The sequence below is a fragment of the Caretta caretta genome, chromosome 6 (assembly GCF_965140235.1).
Source record: "Caretta caretta isolate rCarCar2 chromosome 6, rCarCar1.hap1, whole genome shotgun sequence".
Lineage (NCBI taxonomy): Eukaryota > Metazoa > Chordata > Testudines > Cheloniidae > Caretta > Caretta caretta.
This window is the reverse complement of record NC_134211.1, coordinates 93,880,003-93,904,289: the sequence shown is the minus strand read 5'-3', so window position 1 is coordinate 93,904,289 and position 24,287 is coordinate 93,880,003. Positions and strand designations below refer to the sequence as shown.

General features: G+C 47.9%; 1 protein-coding gene across 1 annotated transcript in view; it reads right to left on the bottom strand.

The window, feature by feature from the left end:
- Positions 1-24,287, bottom strand: part of TSHR (thyroid stimulating hormone receptor) — a 238,141-nt gene that overhangs the window by 125,233 nt on the left and 88,621 nt on the right. Inside the window, exon 2 of the mRNA XM_048855087.2 lies at positions 16,232-16,303. Within this exon, the coding sequence (XP_048711044.1) occupies positions 16,232-16,303 (72 nt within the window). The remainder of the gene's footprint in view (positions 1-16,231; positions 16,304-24,287) is intronic.

The following is a 24,287-nucleotide window of genomic DNA, read 5'->3' as shown; positions in this document are numbered from 1 at the left end:
CCATTCCAATCAGGTGTGTGCGTGCGTGCACATGCACGGTAGCTGGAAGATTTTTCCAATTGCAGCATCTATCAGGTTGGTTTGGGCGCCCCCTGGAGTTGTGCCTTCATGGCTCTCAATATAGAGCCCCTCAGTTCCTTCTGGAGGGTGGGTATTGGAATGGACATGAACAACACATCTCGAAGAACAACAGTTATGAGAAGGTAATCGTTTTTTGTTCTTTGAGTGCTTGTTCATGGCAATTCCAATCAGGTGACTCACAAGCCCAAGTTCAGGAGGCGGGGTCAGAGTTGTCCACTGATTGGAGCACTGCTTGTCCAAAGGCCGCATCGTCTCTGGCCTGCTGGGTAATCGCATAGTGTGTGGTGAAAGTGTGTATGGAGGACCACGTTGCCTCTCTGCAGATTTCCTGAGTGGGAACCTGAGCCAGGAATGCTGTTGATGAAGCCTGCACCCTGGTGGAGTGTGCAGTGATTGGAGGTGCAGAAACACCTGCCAGGTTGTAGCACTCACGAATACAGGACGCTATCCATGACAAGATGCGTTATGACAACACAGGCTGACCTTTCATTCTGTTCACCACTGCCACAAATAACTAGACTGATTTTCTGAATGATTTAGTTCTCTCGATGTAAAAGGCCAGCACCCTGCGGACATCCAGAGAGTGGAGCCTCTGCTCCCTGCCACTGGAATGAGGCTTAGAGTTCAATACTGGGAGAAAGATGTCCTGGTTGATGTGAAACTGCGACACAACCTTCAGGAGGAAAGCTGGATGAGGCCTGATCTGAACCTTGTCCTTATAGAACACAGTGTAAGGAGGCTCTGATGTTAGGGCCCTGAGCTCAGACACCCTCCTGGCCGAAGTTATCGCTACCAGGAATGCCACCTTGTAAGAGAGGTAGAGCAGGGACCATATCACTAACATAGGGGGACCCTGAGCCTAGAAAGGACCAGGTTGTGGTCCCAGGCATGAACAGGCTGTGACGTTATTGACATGAACTCTGACCGTATAGATCATTGTTGCAACCAAGGTCCTATAGTTGCACCAAATCGTGTACGAAGGAGGTCAAGTAAGGTGTCTATGAAAAGGTTATGATTTTCTGGTTATGTTTATGCTATCTGTATGCATGTATCATTTATTATTTAAATTTAATGGTATTGGCTCTATACCTGTTTCAAATGTTGGCTCCTGGGGTAATGCCCACGAAGTAATCAGCCAGATATGCCATGTAAGATATCTGCAAAAATGGTATAATTTGCCAGATATGATAATCTTGTTTACATGTTTGTATCACCTTTGTATTATGAGTTATAGATATGTATGTATGTCTGTATTTCAAACTTGTGCTAAGCTTCTGGGTGACACCCCAGACAGTTTGGCATCAGCACTGCCTGGCCTGCTTGATGGCCCATTAAGGACCATCGGCTATACAACTGACTCATTGAGAGAAGGCAGATACACCTTATGACTCAGCAAGGCATGCAGGGACATGCCTATGGAGAGAACTCTAAGGCTTCCAAGCCATGGGCAGCTAGTGTTGGAAACAAAGGAAGCACAGGTCACATGACAAGAGACTATAAAAGGCAGCTGCATCTTCTCCATTTTGTCTTCAATCCTGCTTCTGACCTCTGGAGGAACTGTGCTTGAAACTGAAGCTCTGAACAAAGGACTGAATGACCCATCCAAGCGGGGATGTTTGTACTCCAGACACTTGACTGGTTTAAATCAGCAGTAATCTCATCAAGCCTGAAACAAGCCTGAACTAAGAACTTTGCAATTGTTGTATGTATTTGATTCCATTTAACCAATTTTAACTCTTGTCTATATTTCTTTCTTTTTATGAATAAACCTTTAGATGTTAGATTCTAAAGGATTGGTAACAGTGTGATTTGTGAGTAAGATCTGACATGTACATTGACCTGGATCTGGGGCTTGGTCCTTTGGGATCGGGAGAACCTTTTTTCTTTTCCTGGGGTACTGGTTTTCATAACCATTCATCCCCAAAGGGAGTGGCACTGGTGGTGATACAGGGAGACTGGAGTGTCTGAGGGAATTGCTTGTATGACTTCTGGTTAGCTAGTGGGGTAAAATCGAAGTCCTCATTGTTTGGCAGGTTTGGTGTGCCTTAGTAATGGAGGACCCCCAGCCTTGGGCTGTAACTGCCCTGCTCTAGGTGATTTGTCCTGAACTGATACTCTCAATAGTGTCCCACCAAAGGCCGCTTTAATACACAAGCTGACGGACATTAGGGTATAGCCTATCAAGGCATTTTAAGAATCAACTTACCATGGGGTTAGCAAACACAGAGAGGCCCTCCATGCCCGGGTGGAAGGCCGAGATGGCGGCTAAGTGCACCCTAACTGAAGACAACGAAAGTCCCTCCTGCTTCAGATGGAGGTGGTAGTCCAGTATGAGCAGCACTGAGGCTAGCGTCAGAGATAAATGGCGCTGCGCCGACCAGATTGAAAATCTCTTCCACGTGGCAAGGTATGTGGCTCTCGTAGAAGGTTTTCTGCTGCCAACGAGGAACTGTCTAACCTGGTCTAAACAGGAAAGCTCCATCAGATTCAACAATGGAGCTTCCACGCCATTAGATGAAGCGACTTGAGGTTCAGATGTTGGAGACAGCCATGATCTTGTGTCAGAAGGTCCAGGAAAAGGGGCAGGGTAATCAGGGCTCCCATGGACATGTCTAGGAGAGATGTGTACCAGTGCTGAAGGGGCCAGGCCGCTGCTATCAGTAGAATCATAGAATCATAGAATCATAGAATATAAGGGTTGGAAGGGACCCCAGAAGGTCATCTAGTCCAACCCCCTGCTCGAAGCAGGACCAATTCCCAGTTAAATCATCCCAGCCAGGGCTTTGTCAAGCCTGACCTTAAAAACCTCTAAGGAAGGAGATTCTACCACCTCCCTAGGTAACGCATTCCAGTGTTTCACCACCCTCTTAGTGAAAAAGTTTTTCCTAATATCCAATCTAAACCTCCCCCACTGCAGCTTGAGACCATTACTCCTCGTTCTGTCATCTGCTACCATTGAGAACAGTCTAGAGCCATCCTCTTTGGAACCCCCTTTCAGGTAGTTGAAAGCAGCTATCAAATCCCCCCTCATTCTTCTCTTCTGCAGGCTAAACAATCCCATCTCCCTCAGCCTCTCCTCATAACTCATGTGTTCCAGACCCCTAATCATTTTTGTTGCCCTTCGCTGGACTCTCTCCAATTTATCCACATCCTTCTTGAAGTGTGGGGTCCAAAACTGGACACAGTACTCCAGATGAGGCCTCACCAATGTCGAATAGAGGGGAACGATCACGTCCCTCGATCTGCTCGCTATGCCCCTACTTATACATCCCAAAATGCCATTGGCCTTCTTGGCAACAAGGGCACACTGCTGACTCATATCCAGCTTCTCGTCCACTGTCACCCCTAGGTCCTTTTCCGCAGAACTGCTGCCTAGCCATTCGGTCCCTAGTCTGTAGCTGTGCATTGGGTTCTTCCGTCCTAAGTGCAGGACCCTGCACTTATCCTTATTGAACCTCATCAGATTTCTTTTGGCCCAATCCTCCAATTTGTCTAGGTCCTTCTGTATCCTATCCCTCCCCTCCAGCGTATCTACCACTCCTCCCAGTTTAGTATCATCCGCAAATTTGCTGAGAGTGCAATCCACACCATCCTCCAGATCATTTATGAAGATATTGAACAAAACCGGCCCCAGGACCGACCCTTGGGGCACTCCACTTGATACCGGCTGCCAACTAGACATGGAGCCATTGATAACTACCCGTTGAGCCCGACAATCTAGCCAGCTTTCTACCCACCTTGTAGTGCATTCATCCAGCCCATACTTCCTTAACTTGCTGACAAGAATACTGTGGGAGACCGTGTCAAAAGCTTTGCTAAAGTCAAGAAACAATACATCCACTGCTTTCCCTTCATCCACAGAACCAGTAATCTCATCATAGAAGGCGATTAGATTAGTCAGGCATGACCTTCCCTTGGTGAATCCGTGCTGGCTGTTCCTGATCACTTTCCTCTCATGTAAGTGCTTCAGGATTGATTCTTTGAGGACCTGCTCCATGATTTTTCCAGGGACTGAGGTGAGGCTGACTGGCCTGTAGTTCCCAGGATCCTCCTTCTTCCCTTTTTTAAAGATTGGCACTACATTAGCCTTTTTCCAGTCATCCGGGACTTCCCCGGTTCGCCACGAGTTTTCAAAGATAATGGCCAATGGCTCTGCAATCACAGCCGCCAGTTCCTTCAGCACTCTCGGATGCAACTCGTCCGGCCCCATGGACTTGTGCACGTCCAGCTTTTCTAAATAGTCCCTAACCACCTCTATCTCCACAGAGGGCTGGCCATCTCTTCCCCATTTTGTGATGCCCAGCGTAGCAGTCTGGGAGCTGACCTTGTTAGTGAAAACAGAGGCAAAAAAAGCATTGAGTACATTAGCTTTTTCCACATCCTCTGTCACTAGTTTGCCTCCCTCATTCAGTAAGGGGCCCACACATTCCTTGGCTTTCTTCTTGTTGCCAACATACCTGAAGAAACCCTTCTTGTTACTCTTGACATCTCTGGCTAGCTGCAGCTCCAGGTGCGATTTGGCCCTCCTGATAACATTCCTACATGCCCGAGCAATATTTTTATACTCTTCCCTGGTCATATGTCCAACCTTCCACTTCTTGTAAGCTTCTTTTTTATGTTTAAGATCCGTTAAGATTTCACCATTAAGCCAAGCTGGTCGCCTGCCATATTTACTATTCTTTCGACTCATCGGGATGGTTTGTCCCTGTAACCTCAACAGGGATTCCTTGAAATACAGCCAGCTCTCCTGGAGTCCTTTCCCCTTCAAGTTAGTCCCCCAGGGGATCCTGGCCATCCGTTCCCTGAGGGAGTCGAAGTCTGCTTTCCTGAAGTCCAGGGTCCGTATCCTGCTGCTTACCTTTCTTCCCTGCGTCAGGATCCTGAACTCAACCAACTCATGGTCACTGCCTCCCAGATTCCCATCCACTTTTGCTTCCCCCACTAATTCTACCCGGTTTGTGAGCAGCAGGTCAAGAAAAGCGCCCCCCTTAGTTGGCTCCTCTAGCACTTGCGCCAGGAAATTGTCCCCTACGCTTTCCAAAAACTTCCTGGATTGTCTATGCACCGCTGTATTGCTCTCCCAGCAGATATCAGGAAAATTAAAGTCACCCATGAGAATCAGGGCATGCGATCTAGTAGCTTCCGTGAGCTGCCGGAAGAAAACCTCATCTACCTCATCCCCCTGGTCCGGTGGTCTATAGCAGACTCCCACCACTACATCACTCTTGTTGCACACACTTCTAAACTTAATCCAGAGACACTCAGGTTTTTCTGCAGTTTTGTACCGGAGCTCTGAGCAGTCATACTGCTCCCTTACATACAGTGCTACTCCCCCACCTTTTCTGCCCTGCCTGTCCTTCCTGAACAGTTTATAACCATCCATGACAGTACTCCAGTCATGTGAGTTATCCCACCAAGTCTCTGTTATTCCGATCACGTCATAGTTCTTTGACATCACCAGGACCTCCAGTTCTCCCTGCTTGTTTCCAAGGCTTTGTGCATTTGTATATAAGCACTTGAGATAACCTGTTGATCGCCCCTCATTCCCAGTATGAGGCAGGATCCCTCCCCTCACAGACATTCCTGCCTGTGCTTCCTCCCGGTATCCTGCTTTCCCACTTACCTCAGGGCTTTGGTCTCCTTCCCCCGGTGAACCTAGTTTAAAGCCCTCCTCACTAGGTTAGCCAGCCTGCTCGCGAAGATGCTCTTCCCTCTCTTTGTTAACCGGAGCTTGTTCTTTCTGGATCTTGAGAAGTACTTTGTGAACAAACAGTATGGGCAGAAAGGCTTATAGGAGAGAACCTCCCCAATGGAGGAGGAACACATCTGTGATTTTGAAAGGAGCAGAACTGCTGGCACTTCCTGTTGTGTCACGTGGCAAATAGGTCTATCTGGGGAAAGCCCCACCTCTGGAAGATCGAAATCGCGACATCCAAGCTGAGGGACCACTCGTGGCTGTGAAATGACCTGCTGAGGCGGTCCACCAACTTGTTCTGTACCCCGGGGAGGCACAACGCTTGCAGGTGTATTGAATGTTCTACACAGAAGTCCCAGAGCATGAGAGCTCCCTGTCATGGGGAGAGGAGTGTGCAGCCCCATTTGTTGATATAGAACATTGCTATTGTATTGTCCATCATGACTGATACACATTGTCCAATTAAGTAAGGACGGAAGGTCTGGCATGCTAGGCGCACCGCTCTTAGCTCTCTAACATTGATGTGGAGACCCAGGTCTGCTTGAGACCTGGGGCCTTGAGTCCTGAACTCTTCCAGATAAGCTCTCCAGCCCAAGCCTGATGCATCCGTCACCAGCAACAGAAATGGCTGTGGTGCAGCAACCCTGAGCACACCTCCTGAGGGTCGACACACCACAGGAGGGAGTCAAGGACCGGGTGAGGTAGGGTCATGATCCTGTCCAAGCTGTCCTGGACTGGATGATATACTGACATGAGCCACGACTGAAGCGGTCGAAGCCTGAGTCTGGCATGCTGCACCACATAGGTACAGGAGGCCATGCATCCGAGAAGCTTTGGGCAGTTCCACGCTGTGGTGGTGGGAAACTGCCTGAGGCCTCGGATTATATTGTTCAGGGCCTGAAACCTTGCCTCTGTCAGGTATGCCCTGGCTTGTGATGAGTCCAGTACCACCCCTATGAACTCTATCCTCAGGTTGTCGAAGGTGTCTCTGATGAATCTGACCTGAGCTTCCACTTGGGTCCTGGAGTGGTCCCTGATCAGCCAGTCATCAAGGTATAGAAATACCTGTACCTGGTGCCTTCACAAGAACACAGTGACAACTGCCATGCACTTGGTGAAAACTCGAGGTCCTGCTGACAGGCCGAATGGAAGGACAGTAAATTGGTAGTGCGTACTGTTGACCACAAACCTGAGGTACTTCCTATGGGGCTGAGTGATTGCGATATGAAAATATGCATCCTTCAAGTCGAGGGCGACATACCAGTCTGCTGGATCTAGTGAGGAAATGATGGAGGTCAAGGAGACCATGCAGAACCTGACTTTCTTCATGAACTTGTTGAATTCTCGTAGGTCCAAGATAGGCCTGAGGCTGCCTTTGGCTTTCAGTATTAGGAAATGCTGGGAATAAAAGCCCTCGTCCCTGTGCTCCTGAGGAACATCCTCCACTGCCTCTAGCAATAGGAGTGACTGCACTTCCTGGATAAGGAGTTGCTTGTGAGAAGGGTCCCTGAAGTGGGACAGGGAAGGAGGGTGGTAGGGCAGGAGGGCACAGAACTGGATGGAGTATCCACTCTCTACCGTGCGGAACACCCAGCGGTCCAAAGTGATATGGGACCATGCATGGTAGAAAGGGGACAGTCAGGAGGAAAAGGTAAGGTGGGGTAGATCCAGTCTCTGGTCTGGCGCATCATCGTCGACTGCACCTTCAAAAGGCCAGTTTGGGGCCAGAAGGCAGTTTGGGCTGGCCAGAGCTCTGGCCTGAAGATGGGTGTTGTCGTCTCCAGCCACTCCTGGTCCTCCTCTAAGAACCATATTGGTGGTTCTGCTGAAAGAATCTTGGAGGAGGTAGTGGCCTGAAGTGTCTCTGCTGTGTGGCAGGAGAGTGCAGGCCCAAAGACTTGAGGGTGGCTCATGAGTCTTTCCGGCTGCACAGCCTCTTGTCTGTCTTTTCAGAGAAGAGAGTCACACTCTCAAATGGGAGGTCCTGGATAATCTGTTGGACCTCATAAAGGAGCCCTGAGACTTGGAGCCAGGAGCCCCTTCTCATGGCCACCCCAGTAGCCATGACCCTAGTGGCGGCATCAGCACCATCCAATGCGGCCTGGAGGGAAGCCTGGGAGACTAGCTTCCCCTTCTCCACCAAGGCTGAGAACTCGGTTCGGGAGTCCGACAGGAGGAGCTCCGTAAATTTGGCCATCGCTGCACAGGTGTTATAAGAGTACCTGCTGACGATGGCCTGCTGGTTCGAAAAATGGAGCTGAAGACCCTCTGTAGAATAGACCTTTCTCCTGACAAGGTCTAGTCGCTTAGCCTCCCCATTTTAGGGGAGGGCCCTGGAAACCCTGCCTCTCATGCTGGTTAGCAGCGTCCACAACAAGAGAGTCAGGAGATGGGTGGGAGTACAAATGTTCATACCCTTTGGAGGGCACAAAATAACGCCTCTTGTTGTGCTTGGCAATGGGTGGCAAGGAAGTTGGGGTCTGCCACAGGGTCTCGGTGGTGTCCACAATAGTCTTAATAAAGGTAGGGCAATACGAGAAGGTCCTGAGGGGGCGAGGATGTCCACCATGGGATCAGCCTCCTCGACTACCTCCTCAGCCTTAATGCCCAGACCCTGGGCAGCCCTTCGCAGCAACTGCTGTAGCACCCTGTTCTCCTCAAGCACCAGGGCTATGGTCGTGCCTGCCAATGCCTCTTCTGGCAAGGAGGAGGAGGAGGAAGTCCTTATAAGCAGCGGATGCTCCCTGCCATGCACTCCCAAGAGGTCCTGCGATTCTCAGAGCAATGTCGATGCCGATGGAGCGCTCATCGGTGCTGGGACTGTCAACGCCAAACCCGGTGTTGGGACAGCCATCGGCAACACTGGTGGAACCGCCGATGGAGCCGGTGCCAAACCCGCTGCCTGCACTGAAAAAGGTGACAGGACCGTTGCCCCTATTGGCGCTGGGGTCGTCAGTGTCGGCACTGTAGTCAGTGTCGAGATCGATGCTGGCACCGAAGTCAAACGAGTCACTGATGCTGAGGTCAGTGCTGAGGTCGGTGCCGGTGATGGCACTGCAGCCGAAGGCATTGGTGTGTGGGTAGGCACCAAGGCAAGCTGCGCAATTGTAGGAGAGAAATTGATGGCGGGATGAACGTGGCTGAGACCACGGAAGACGCAGCGGAACGATGCCCTTGAATCCCTGTCTGGCTTTGGTGAAGGGCTCAAGGGGTCCAGAATGGCCACTGTGGTGGATTCTGCCACTGAGGTGGCTATGCCTGCGGCTCTTGCCTGTCTTTCCCTGACCTCGATCGTTGGCTCCTACTCCTACGAGAGCAGTAGAAGTCAGACTCTGACAGCGGGGTTTCAGAGACTGAAGACCATGGAGGAGCCTAGCTTTAGTGCCTCAAGCATCAAGAGCTTGGGGAGCAAGTACGCTCTCTGTCTGAGTGGGCCGGTGCCGAAGGACATGGAGAGGGGGACATCATTGCTGGCTTCCCTCTTGACTGCACCTGCGGGCGGGGTGGGACTGCCAGTGCTGAAGGTTCCTCCCTCCTAGGGGGCAAGAACGGTGCCGTAAGGTGTGGCAGGTCCCGAGCAGCTTTGAAAGCTTCTGGCATCAAAGGAAGTGGTGACCATGGGGGGCCTGGACTCAACTGCTTTGCCTGGGAAGGAGTCGACGTGGCCCTAACAGGGGATCTGGAGCTGTGGCCCACCTGGGGTTTCACTTCTCTAGGTTTAGCCATGGGTGACCGAATATCCAGCTGCCTCTTCTTCTGAGCCACCGATGAGTGGGATCGGTGCCTACTCTCCACTGGGCTTTGGGAGGTGCCGTGCCAGTGCCGAACATCCCGGGATGAGTCTTTTCTCAGCACCGAGCTTGATGACATTGCCGAGGTGCTCTGTGTCGACAAGGACACGTAGGAGCCAAGTCCCCGGAGCCTGGTGTGACATTGCACACCATATGATTTTATGAAAATATGCTAATGAGTGTAATAACTGGAATCTGCTTCATGCAAAAGGTCTCTTGTAAGGTATCGTTACAAAGCTTATAATCTACTGAGTGTGGTCATCCTTAAATATAACTCTGAGATCCTATTGTAATTATGCAAAGTGTGGGCCATTAATGGTGGTTTAGAATCTTGATGGCACCCATCAACTAGGACAATTGGTTGTAAATGGCTCTGTTTACTTGAAAGCCTTCCTGTGAATCAGGCCAGGAAGAATGAAGTCTTGGGGCCTCCCAGGACCTGTGACCATGTCACCTGGTACTGGAATCCATCTTAAACCTGGTGCTTTTCCATTTAGAAGGAGGGGTGGGGACCCAGAGAGATAAAAGATTCCTGCCTTGTGCCAAAGTTAATGAGGGGGTGGAACAGAACAAATCAAGTTCCAATCATGAAAAATCCCCTAGTTACCACCTGAGCTGGAGCTAACAAGAACTGTATCGGGGAAAGGATTGTGCCCAGACTAGGAAGGAGTCCAGTCTGTGAAAGAAGCTTACTGGAACATCTCTGGAGGTGAGATTTCATCTGTAATCTGTTTCTTAATGTATCAGGTTTAGACGTGCGTGTTTTGTTTAATTTTGATTGGTAATTTACTTTGTTCTCTGCTATTACTTGGAACCGCTTAAATCCTAGTTTTTATACTTAATAAAATCACTTTTGTTTATGAATTGACCCAGAGTAAGTAATTAATACTTGGGGGAGCAAACAGCTGTGCCTATCTCTCTATCAGTGTTATAGAGGGTGGACAATTTATGAGTATACCCTGTATAAACTTTATCTGTGTTGAAGCAGACTGGCGTGTCTGGCTTGACAAGGCAGGGTTCTGGAGACCCAAACTGGCAGAGAAAACAGGCTCAGAGGTAGTCTCAGCACATCAGGTGACAGTCCCAAGGGGGTCTCTGTGACCGAACCTCTCACATCCGGGCCCGAATGGGGGCGTAGAGCTGCCTCCATGAGGATCACTTTAAACTGATGCTCCCTTTCTTTAAGAGTTCTAGGGAGGAACTCACAGCAGATTTTACAGTGATCCTTTTGTTGACCCTCCCCTAGGCACCGTAAGCACGAGGAGTGCGGATTACTCTTTGGCATGCGCTTCGCGCAGACCACACAGTTTTTAAACCCGGGGACAGTGGCATACCATGGCTCCGGGGAGTCGAAAATGGGGTGGGGACCCCCAACAACTCTCATCACTAACAACTAAGATAAACTAACTATATACAAGGAACTGTTGAACACGCTTGCTAAAGCAAGGGCTACGGGAAGTAAGGTGACCAGATGTCCCAATTTTATAGGCACAGTCTGGAAATTTGGGGCTTTGTCTTATATAGGAGTCTATTACCTCCCATCCCCTGTCCTGATTTTTCACACTTGCTATTTCGTCACCCTAATGGGAAGTTCCAGCCTACCATCACTGGCGGTAAGAAGGAACTGAGGGGGTGGCGGGTCGGCAGGGCTCTATATTGAGCGCCATGAAGGTGCGACTCCAGGGGGCGCTCAGACCAACCCAACCCAACATATGCTGCAATGGGAAAAATCTTCCAGCTACCATGCACGTGCATGCGCACACATCTGATTGGAATTGATATGAACAAGCACTTGAAGAATAAATGTTACTATGAGATATGCAGTGTTGTTGTAGCCATGTTGGTCCCAGGATATTAGAAAGACAAGGTAGCTGACAGGTTTCAGAGTAGCAGCCGTGTTAGTCTGTATCCGCAAAAAGAAAAGGAGGACTTGTAGCACCTTAGAGACTAACCAATTTATTTGAGCATAAGCTTTCGTGAGCTACAGCTCACTCCGATGAAGTGAGCTGTAGCTCACGAAAGCTTATGCTCAAATAAATTTGTTAGTCTCTAAGGTGCCACAAGTCCTCCTTTTCTTTTTGAAGGTAGCTGAGGTAATATCTTTTATTGGACCAACCTTCATTGGTGAGAGAGACAAGCTTTCAGGCCAACAAACAGCTCTTCTTCAGCTCTGGGAAACTAAGGGCAAGTCTACACTTAAATGCTGCATCAGCACAGATGCACTGATGCGTGCTTTAATGAAGACTCTCTAAGACAAAGGGAAAGACCTCTCCCATTGGTGTAGTTAATCCACCTCCCTGAGAGGCAGTAGTTATGTCGGCAGGAGCTTTCCTACTGACATGGCGCTGTCTTCATGCAGGGGTTAGGTCAATATAACTATGTTGCTATGGGGTGTGGATTTTCCAAACCCTTGAGCAACATAGCTATATTGATATAGGCATGTAGTGTAGAGTAGACCTAACTCAAAGTGTCACTGCTAAATACAAGATTTGAACAGTTTGTTTTCCATAAACAGTTGTTACATATTTCAAGGGGCCAATCAAGGTGAAGTGGCCTGCTAACACTCCTCCAGTAATAGGGAGGAGAGTGAGGGGGAAAAGCAGATGGTGGGGGGGGTCCTACATATGCCTATCAACATTGACACGGGTGGATTACAGATTGGATTACAGATTGTTATAATAAACCATAAATCCAGTGTCTTTGTTCAGTCCATGATTTTTAGTATCTATCAAAGTTATGAATTTAAGCTCCCAGGCTCATCTTTTGAAAGTGTTGTGCAGGTTTCCTTTGAGGATGAGAACTGATCAGATATACAGCTCAGATATAGAGCAGGGGTAGTAAACAAACAGGCCAAATCTGGACTGCCAGATGTTTTTAATGGACCCTGAAATATTTTTATTTATTTATTGTTGTCATTATCATTTTTTATTTTCTTCTCTGGAGTGCGGATCTTGACTATACCATGACCAAGAAATTTGGACCTTGACAAAAAATAATTGACTACACCTGGACATAGAGTGATCACTTTGTGAACTGTGTTCACACACAGTTGACAGAGTTATTGTCTTGTCATTTTCCTGTGTGAGTTCATTCAAGGGCGTAGTGATTGTCTGGTTTCATCCACCTAGTTGCTATTGGAACATTTAGTGCACCGGATGAGGTACACCACATATTGTGATAGGTATATGTAGGACCCAGGGATCTTGAAAGGTATGTTGTGGGAGGCATTGATCATTGTAACAGTGGAGATGTGTCTGCACGTTTTACATCTGTTGTTCTGGCAGGGTCTGGTGCCACTTAGAATTGGTGTATCCTGGTCTGTGGATGGCTTGCTTCTGATGATGAGCTGGGAAGTGGGGGTGTTTGCAGGCCAGAAGAGGGGTTCAGGAAAGATTTCTTTCAGTATGGGGTCCCCATCGAATATGGGTTGCAGTAGTTTGATGATACCCTGTATGGGTTTCAGTGTGGGGTGGGGTGTGACAACTAGGGGTGTGCTTTGTACAGAGAAAATACCCATTTTAGAAGCTCTCTTACACAGTGGGCTGCTATTTTTCTAAACCAGCTGTTACAGTTCTGTAAATAAGTTGTTTTAAAGCTGGATAATCCTTTTTTTAAAATAATATGGGCAAGATCCTGAGATGAGGCTGAGCTGGAGAGATGGCAGGTTATGTGTATGTTGTTAGTCCATCACTGACAGTGATGATGATATTGTTGCAGTTCTCATCTATGGCTACCACTGTTCCCTCTAAGCTGTGTGCGTGTGCGCACACACACAGATCTTAAACACTGTGCACACTCTGGCTTCGGTGGCGGATTTTTTTTTTCTTCAGTGGTGGCACAGAAGACATTTTTTGTGCACACAGCCTGTTAAAAATTAGAGGGAACACTGATGGCTACACATATGACTCTGAAGTCCAAACCCTGATGAACAGAGTCAGCCGCACTGAGGGCATGGGAAGTCTGTTTCTATGATGTTTGATGATGCAGCTCTCTGGTACCTTTCACATGCAGCCTGGAGATGATTTTGTTGATCTTGCTCAAAACTGTTACATGCTGATCTTGTCAGAGACTGCCAGTGAGTCCTGTTCTGAGACATTTGCTCAAGTTTTTTGGGCAGGGCCGGTGCAAGGATATTTTGTGCCCTAGGTGAAACTTCCACCTTGTGCCTCCCCCCCCACCCCGGCACATTGGTTCATTGAGGGGCAAATCCCAACGAGCCTTTATAGACCCCAGGGCCAGCCTGCCCAGGGGCCAGCTGTGCCCAGGGGCTGTCCCCAGACCAGGTTCCCCCCTCCCAGCCCCCTGAACTCCCCTGGAGGGTGCACAGCCCCCCCGTGAGCCCTCCCCTCCGCATGCCACCCCAGCGGCCCCCGCCCCGAGTCCACTCACTGGCTTTGCCAGGCTTGAGCCGCTGCAGCAGCTCGGCAGGGGTGAGCCGCCTTCTGGAGGCACCGGAGAGCCAGAGCATCCTGCTTGTGGCGGGTGCGAGCCCCAGACATGGAGGAGCCAGCGTGGTGCAGGGGGGCAGCAGCCCTGCAAAGGTGGCAGCGCTGCTAGCAGGGAGCAGCCGCACCTCCTGCCCAGGCTGTGGCCTGGCACCCAACCCCCTGGGGCTCCTGCAGGCTGCAGCGGATGCATGTGGGCGACCCCCGGCTCTCCCCTCACCTAGGGTTACCATATTTCAACAATCAAAAAAGAGGACCAGGGGGAAGAGCCCCGTCCTAGCCCTGGCCCCTTCCACTCCCTCCCACTTCCCACCCCCTGACTGCCCCCCTCAGAAACCCCAACCCCCCCCCTGCTCCTTGTCCCCTGACTGCCCCCTCCTGGGACCCCTGCCCCTAACTGCCTCCCAGAACCCCACTCCCTACCTAAGCCTCCCTGTTCCTTGTCCCCTGACTGCCCCCTCCTAGGACCCCCCCACACCCTAACTGTCCCCCTAGGACCCTACCCGTCCCCTGACTGCCCCAACCCTTATCCACACCCCCACCCCAGACAGACCCCTGGGACTCCCACACCCCATCCAACCACTTCCCACCCCGTGACAGGACCCCCAGAACTCCCAACCCATCTAACCCCCCTGCTCCCTGTCCCCTGACTGCTCTGATCCCTTTCCACACCCCCGCCCCCTGACAGGCCCCCCCCAGAACTCCCAACCCATCCAACCCTCCCCCTGCTCCCTGACTGCCCCCAGGCTGGGATTCCCCTTACCATGCCCATGCCAGTCAGATGCTGGCTCCATGTGGAGGCAAAACACGCAGCCGGGCTGCCGTGCACCCAGCCCCTCCCCTGCAGAGAGCTGAGGCAGCAGGAGGGGCAGCGGCAGCTCACACGCCTGGGAGCCACAGAACCCGAGTGCAGTAAGGGGGAAACTGGCAGGCGCACCTGCCCGGGCTGCTGGCGGTGGCCCCCGTGCACCCCCCTCCCCCGGCTCCTCCCTTACTGCACTCGGGCTCTGCGGCTCCCAGGAGTGTGAGCTGTCACTGCCCCTCCCAGAGCAGGCTCCGGGCCCTGTGCCCCAGTGGCGGCGGGGGCTCATATGCCCAGAAGCTGCAGAGACCAAGCGTGGCGAGGGGGGAGCCAGGGCATGCACGGGGACCGCTGCCTGCATGCATCTGCTGCAGCGTGCAGGAGCCCCGGGGGCGGGGGCCCACAGGGCCACAGCCTGGGCAGGAGGGGCAGGGGGTGCGGTTGTGCCCCACTAGTGGCACCTCTGCCTTTGCACGGCTGCTGCCCCCCTGCACTGCACCGGCTCCTCCATGGCTGGGGCTTGCCGCCAACGCTCTGGCTCTCCGGTGCCTCCAGAAGGTGGCTCCTCCCTGTTGAGCCAGGACACCGCTTTTTGGCACCCTCAAGCACTTGGTGCCCTAGGCAACCGCCTAGTTCGCCTAGTGGTTGCACCAGCCCTGCCCACTGGAGACTGCTGTTCAGATGATTTTTAAAGCGTTTATACAGACAACCCTTCATTCTTTTGCCCTGACTCAGCTCCCCATACAAGATCTGTTTTGGGAGACGGCAGTCTTCCATTCTGATGACATGTCTGGTCCACCTAAGTTGTGCTCTCAGGAACATTTTCTGAATGCTGGTTGTGTTTGCTCTCTCAAGGACAAAAGTGACTTAAAACTCATTTTAGTATTTTGCTGATCCTAGTGCAGCCTTTGTGAAGGTCCAGGCCCCACTATGCCATACTACAACAACCTGAAGACTAATTTACACTGGCTATAAATGGTCCCAGGGCACTGAAAATATAGCCCAAGACCAGCATGTTGACAAAACAGGATGGTGGTTATAATGGATGAAACCACCTTTTCATATACAATGAACTGTAAGAATAAACCCATTTATCACCTCTGTATCAGATTTATTACTTTATCTGGTATTGGTTTACATGCTTAAGAACAGCCAGTGCAGACTATACATATTAAAAAAGATGTGAAGATTGACTGAAATCCTCACAGCTAATAATGGTGCCAATTTTTGCTGTACAGACTCGTATGTACAAGGGAACTATATGGCCCTAGCCCTTAAAGTTTACCACTTATATCTTAAAGTATAGCCTTTGTAGCCTGATGTGAGAGAGAGTTACCCACAAGGAGAATTTCTGAGGGAAGGGAAAGAAGTGGTGCTTTTTAATACTTTATTAAAGTATAAAAAATAGAATACTTACATCCTGGAGATGTTGGGGAGATTAGAAAATGCATCACTTGGAATTGTTCTCAGATGAGTCTCCATAAACCTCCTGCAAAAACAAGTGTTTGTCAGCTAATGTCCTTCAATGAGAAGTGAAATGTAACAAAGCCTTGCATAACTCCAGCCCTTCCAACATCTCTGCTCTCATTTCTCTATATTCCCAGTCTGCCCATGTTTGCTTTGCATCATGGCTCCCTTCACATCGTTCTGTTCTATTTCATTTGTACACACTTCCATTCTAAAATAGGACTTGTCTTCTCCCACAGTATTTCAAGAACTCAATTACAGACCAAACAGACCTCGCAGGGACAAAAACATGGAAAGCCCAACAACTGAAATTAAAGTCTGACAGTTAAAATGTTACTATATTGGTAAAATGTGAAACCAAGTCCAACACAATAATGGTCATAATGCATCTTCTGACACTCCAGTGCATTACCAATTTCCTCTCTCATCACTGTATTGGCTCTGCAATGCTGTGAGCCTAAATTTGTGATTCTATCACATCAATAAGCTTGATTTGTGCTAGTAAAGTCAGCAGCTGTGACTCAAAGATACACAGGAAGCAGAGGTGTGAAGAAAAGGTGCCATTTGATTGTAGTTACCTTTCTCCAATGGAGAAAGGCAAAGCTTTTAAAAGGTCTCTGAAAAAATTTAAGTGAAAAATATAGACATCTTTCTGATTAGTACTGTTATATTGAATTAAGCAGCCATAGAATCATAGAATCATAGAATATAAGGGTTGGAAGGGACCCCAGAAGGTCATCTAGTCCAACCCCCTGCTCGAAGCAGGACCAAATCCCAGTTAAATCATCCCAGCCAGGGCTTTGTCAAGCCTGACCTTAAAAACCTCTAAGGAAGGAGATTCTACCACCTCCCTAGGTAACGCATTCCAGTGTTTCACCACCCTCTTAGTGAAAAAGTTTTTCCTAATATCCAATCTAAACCTCCCCCACTGCAACTTGAGACCATTACTCCTCGTTCTGTCATCTGCTACCATTGAGAACAGTCTAGAGCCATCCTCTTTGGAACCCCCTTTCAGGTAGTTGAAAGCAGCTATCAAATCCCCCCTCATTCTTCTCTTCTGCAGGCTAAACAATCCCAGCTCCCTCAGCCTCTCCTCATAACTCATGTGTTCCAGACCCCTAATCATTTTTGTTGCCCTTCGCTGGACTCTCTCCAATTTATCCACATCCTTCTTGAAGTGTGGGGCCCAAAACTGGACACAGTACTCCAGATGAGGCCTCACCAATGTCGAATAGAGGGGAACGATCACGTCCCTCGATCTGCTCGCTATGCCCCTACTTATACATCCCAAAATGCCATTGGCCTTCTTGGCAACAAGGGCACACTGCTGACTCATATCCAGCTTCTCGTCCACTGTCACCCCTAGGTCCTTTTCCGCAGAACTGCTGCCTAGCCATTCGGTCCCTAGTCTGTAGCTGTGCATTGGGTTCTTCCGTCCTAAGTGCAGGACCCTGCACTTATCCTTATTGAACCTCATCAGATTATCCTTATTGAACCTCATCAGATCAGTCCATCCCTTGCTCACTACTTGAAAACATATACCACCTTCCAATTCTCATTTATAGGGCCCTACCAAATTCAAAGTCCATTCTGGTCAATTTCACAGACATAGGATTTTAAAAATAGTAAATCTCATGATTTCAGCTATTTAAATCTGAAATTTCACAGTGTTGTAATTGTAGGGGTCCTGACCCAAAAAGTAGTGGGGGGGTCGTCGCAAGGTTATTTAGTGGGGGTTGTGGTACTGCTACCCTTACTTCTGCACTGCTGCTGGTAGCGGCACTGCCTTCAGAACTGGGTGGCCAGAGAGCAGCGGCTGCTGGCTGGGAGCCCTGTTTTGAAGGCAGAGCCACTGCCAGCAGCAACACAGAAGTAAGGATGGCATTGTATGTTACTGACACCTTTACTTCTGCACTGCTGTCTGCAGAGCTGGGCCCTCAGTCAGCAGTCACCACTCTCCAGCCACCCAGCTCTGAAGACAGTGCAGAAGTAAGGATGGCAATACCACAATGCCCCCTTAAATAAACTTGTGACCTCTCTGCAACTCCCTTTTGGGTCAGAAACTCCAATTTGAGAAATTCTGGTCTCCCCCATGAAATTGGTACAGTATATGGTAAAAGCACGCAGAAGTCCAGAATTCACGGGGGGAGACCAGATTTCATGATCCGTGACGCGTTTTTCATGGCTGTGGATTTGGTTGGGCCCTATTCATTCATGTTTTAAGACTACAAAACTAGGTTACTGCATCAAAGGCACATACATTTTTTTGGCAGGGTCAAACCCAGTGCCAAGAGAATGGATTGAATACATGGCAGGCTGTACAGCCCCATCATTAAGTAATGACATTTACACAGACAAGATGTCTAATTCTTACATTTCAGAGAAAAAATGTTTTTATCAGAAAAACCAGATAACGTCTGGAATAAAAACAAATGTACAAGGATGGTGGACTCAATGGAAAAATCTTTGCCTTCTACACCTCCTCCTAGACAGCTCTCTGCTTACAGAGTTTCTGCTAGTAAGAAAGACTAACTTTTAATTGTCATTTGTGCTACATGCAATAGGTAGCCTTTCTCCATATATTTTAATCAAAAATACACCTCTCTGCCTCTAATTAGAAAGAAATCTGGGGCTTTGACCGGGGTCCCAGTGGGGACCAGCTGAGGTCACTCAATTAGTGTGAACTGCAAAGAATGGGGCAGACAATCCCCAAAGCTGGTGGATATTTCAATACTTAGATTTACGAAGTCAGCACAAAATAGCTTCTTTATTACCTCACTGGTTGCCCAGAAACCAACAATACAGTTCCCTTAAAGTAACCCAGCCTCAGGCCTACATCCAGGTACCCTAGTCAAATATGATGAATATTTCTGAAAATCTTATTTCATCATATAAAAGAAAAGGTTCTACCAATCCCAAAGGATCGGACACATTACATCCCAGGTTAATGAATATTCCAGATCTTACCTAAATACATGTTTGCAGCCAATTATTATTAACGAAACTAAAATTTATTAAAAAAGAAAAGAGAGAGTATGGTTAAAAGAGCAATGTATATACAGACATGAGTTCAATTCTTGAGCTTTTGATACCTAGAGTTGGTGAGCTTTGTAGTTGCAAAGAATTCTTTTAGAACTTAGTCCATAGGTTATGGTCCAATGTCCAATATCATATTCAGGGTGTTTCCAGCTGAACTGGGACCTCAATCTTGCAACTTAACTTCCCCTGATGAAGCTTAAGCAGATATGAGATAAAAAGGATTGGGACCCAAGAATCTTTTATACAATTCAGGCCTTCTTTGACAGGTTGGAGTGCCTCGGGGAACAATAGGTAATTAGGGCAACTTTGAAGTAGGTTCATCACCAGGACTTAGCTACATGAATTAACATAAGGCAATTGCCTGTTCCTCCACCATTCACAGATGATTTCCTATACATTTCAAAGAGAGACGAATATAGCAATATCCCATGTTTACAGTTCATTTCAATGCTAGGATGTTCTTTTTAGCTCTGAATTATCAGAATACAGCATAGACAGAGACTGTTGATTACATTGTTGACCACTACCCATATATATGTAAATACACAAAAACACAAACATTATCTTCCCAGGTGTCTTTGAATTTGAGTCATTCATTCTGCAGGATGTTTAACCCTTTCTGGTCATGCATCACAGGGGCCACTAATAGTGTCTGTGGCTTACAGCAGTACACTAGGGAAGGGAATATTCTTGCAGCAATGAAAGTCAAAACGAGAACCAGGACAATAGCCTTTCTAAAGTATGAAGCAATAATGTAACCTTAAAGGTTTCCTGTGACTCAGTACCGAAGCAAGGCCCTGAGCCCTAGTTATAATGTTTGCTCATTAACTTATTAGCCCTTAATTATCTATTCCAATTAGTACAATTAATACACTTATGCTTTGTGTTATTTTGAAATCATTCAATTTTGGTTTATGCTATTGTGATGGACTAGTCCATCAGTGACACTGATAGCTAATTAACTAGTTTAGTGGGGGCCAGGAGTCAAGTATCAAGGGACAAGTCTACTAAGCTCAAAGTGTGCAGAGCTCTGACAATCAGCTGAGTACCGATCTCATCCCCTCCCCATCATTGTCCTTCAGTGTTGAGGAGATAAATAAGGCTCTTTCACTCACGAAAACCAAGAAAGCTGCAGGATGTGCTAATGTCTTTCCAGAATTTCTTTAAAATCTCAAGACCAAGGAATGGAAATGGCTGGCAGCACTGATTTCCAATATCCATTCCTCAGGGCTTGTCCCAAGGAGCTGAGACAAGACTATGGTAATTGCAATTGCTAAAACGGGATGCCAACCACTAATTCTTCATTTACCAGTCCATATTACTCCTCTGCGTGTCAAACACGCTCCTGGAGAGGATATTACTAGCAAGGATTATGTTGCTTGTAGAAGCAAAGTTATTGAATTAACAAGTGGATTTCTGACAAGTCTGAAGCTGCATCTTAGCCTTAAACACACACTGAGGTGGGGAATGTTCTTAAGATTTAAGAATGGGGCAACTTTCTTAGAACTATCTGCCACTTACAACACCATATGGAGGAACAGCCTCCTTTTGAAATCCAGCAATATTATCCCATGCAATACAACAATAAAACTCTGCTGAGACGTTCTGACCAATCACAAGTTTTGCATTTTCCACAGTGACCAGGTGAGCAGGCCATGCATTTTTAACTATAGCCTACCACAGAGATTAGTCCCAGCATGATTCTGTTTAATATCTAGAACTGCAATCATCTGCAAACATCATGGAAATTTGTCTGTACTAATGATATTGCTCTAACCACATAGGCACAGAATTTACCTACTATAGAACAAATCCTAACTAAGGACCTTTAAAATCATGGGAGAACATATATTATATTGGCAGCTAAAACAAAGCCCCACTATGACTGTCATGTCAGCATTTCATCTAAACAATCAAAAGGGTTGAGCAGAACTGCATGTGGGCTTTTGTGGTAAGCAGATAAGATAAGATCCCACCCCAAAATAGCTTGGTCTGACATTAGACTGAAGCCTCACATACCACCAACACCTGAAAAATATCCAAAACAAATATGCATATAAATCTCATTCAGAGATTGGGAGGAACTATGTGGGGAACCAGTGCAAAAACTCTACAAGACCTCTTCACTGGCCCTTGTCTACTCTCTGGCATAATACTGCTCATCAGTCGGGACACACAGCTCCTACACATCACTTGTACATTCTCAACACCATCATGTGGATCATTATAGGTACAATAAAACACCATAACCATGGCTTCCCATACTGGTGCACATCCACTCACCCCAAATTTGTTGTGATATGAAAATCCTTCAGGAGTTCCATCGTATTCAAAGACACAAGGATCTTCCAATATATGAAGACCTAAATAATACACCGAGACACCAACTGAAATCTAGAAAACCTTTTAGGCTCGCAGTGCAAGAACTCAAAAACATAGGGTTTTCCCTAAAAGATCAATGATGGGCAAGGTGGAAGGACAGCAACATCCCAAACACACACCTCAACAAGGACCTAACCAAAGAATCCAGTGGCTTTTCACTCCCATGAAAAGTATGACCCTCTCTGAATTGCATCCACACATCACATAGAAGACGCACCAAGCTTCTTCATAAACGGGGACTGAGAAACGATCTTATACATGACTGTGTAAATTGACTTCAAACTAGGAAACACCTCAATCAATGTCCCAAGCAATCATATTCTGGTGGTATATCTGCATCTGCGCCACATCTCCTAAGTCAATTAGTAGGATGACTAACCTAAACTTGGATGTTGCTGTTTTTAAGACATACAAAAAGAATTAGTTTGGGGGCAGAGTAAAAATTATAAAGCTTACCCCAACATTCAGAATCAGTCTATCCTGAGCTTGGGAGAGACAGAGAATTGCTCAAGCTTTCACCAGGTTTGGGGTCAGGAAGACATTTTCCCAGGTCAGATTGGCAGGGACCTTGGATTTTCTTCCACCTTCCATTGTAGGGGCTTCTGGCATTGGCAACACCTCAGCCTCTCCTTTCTCTGTCTGTGGCAGGTTTTGTACCTCGTCAACCCCTTTGATTCTGGGGGGGGGGGGCGGGGGGGGCCGAGGTTAACCCCACCTCCCGGCTTCTACGCTGGTTCTACAACCTCCCCGGTAGTCAGGGCTGTATGGTCCAATGGCCAGAGTCCCTCTAAATCTTCTTCCCCTGGTGGGAGAGCGCAGCCTAGTGGCCAGAGTCCCTGTAGTGCGCTCCTAAAGCAGCATGGCCCAATGGCCAGAGTCTCTTGAAACTCTCTTCCCCTGATGAGATAGAGTGGCCTAGCGGCTGGAGTCTCTATAGTGCATTCCTAAAACAGTGTGGCCTGAGGGCCAGAGTCCCTCTAAGTCCTCTTCTCCTTGTAGGATAGAGCAGCCCAGTGGCCAGAGTTCATCTATCTCCTTTGAGGTAAGAGAGGGGTCGGTGAACTATGTCATCACAAAAAAAGGGGAGGGACCCCTGATAGGGGAGCCCAGGACCACCTGCCTTCACCAGGTTCCAACCCAGGGCCCTGTCATTGATGGCATTATCCACCCCGGGTCAGCAGGGAATCCTACCGCAACACGCTGCCCTCAGAGTGATGGGAGATACCACTCCCTTCCCTTTCCTGAGTCACTTCTTACCAGTTCTCCAAACATAACCATCCCTGTGGCATCAGAGTCTTCAGGTTCCTCAGCCCCTGGTGCTCCCTGGGGTTCCCACAGCTGCCAGTCTCTGGTCTCGCTTCCTGGCCCCTCGGCTCCCTCCTGTACCAGTCACCACTGCTCCTGGGCTGAAGCCTCCACTGGGCATCCTCCTTCCTCAGCCACCAGCCCTGATTGAGCAGCTCTGCAGGCTTGTATACTTGACTCCCTATTGGAGCATGCCCAGTTCAGGGGCATGGCTTCCTCTGCCAGCAGAGAAGTGTTGACCCTCTCAGTCCCAGTGCGGGGCCAGTCCACCCCCTCACAGTGGCACACAATGTTTTAAACTCCTGAGGATTCTAATGATTTAGTGTAACCAAAATCACTGGGCTCAGAATAGGGGTATCTGAGTGAAATTTAATGCCCTAAGATATACAAAAGGTCAGACTAGATGATCTAATGTTCCCTTCTGGCCTTAAATTCTATTAAATCTATACAATTTCATCCAGTGAAAGAATGCATTAGATCTTCCTTACTTTGATTTGGATAATCAGGTTGCGCACACTACTAAAATCAACTGGTCACATTTCAGAAATGGAGGACATTCTGAATGTTGGTTTTATTTATTCTTAGAGGATTTTTTTCATACTATTCTAGACTCTCTTACCAAACACATTTCTTTCACGTAGCACATTACACTTTAGCTCTGTGACCATTTGCCTCAGGTTTAAAGCAGGTGGAAGCTGGAGACAGAGGGAGAAATCCTGGCTCCAATACAGTCAGTGACAAAACTTCCACTGATTTCAATGGGACTAGGAATTGGTCACCCAGAGTATTCTCAGAAAGGGGCCTTCAATTTTGGAACTCACTTTCCCCATTGGCCCAACATACCTTGTTGACCTTCAGATCATGCTACAAGCTTATCTGCACTTCCAGGCCTTTCCAGAAGTGAAAGTAGAGGTAAATGGATGCCAGATGATGATTGAGAGAGTTTTGGTTTTTAAATAGAGCTGTCTGAATAAATTGCAGTAAATAAATGGAAGAATTTTACCTCTCTGTTCAAATTATGTAGAAGCAAAATGGCAATTTTCTCAAATATATTTGCTGAACAACTTCTATCATTATTTCCTATTTTGTAGATTGTGAAGGTTCATTATCTGACATTTAAGCTGGTGATTAAACTTCTGAAATTTCCTGACTTTAGGAAGCTTGATCTCGCCACCTCAATACTGCATAAATGTTAGTTCCTTGTGTAATCAATGCAGAGGGGAGGTAAGTCAATTTACTTACTGAATCTGTGCTCCAGAATTCCTCTCTCTGACTTAAGG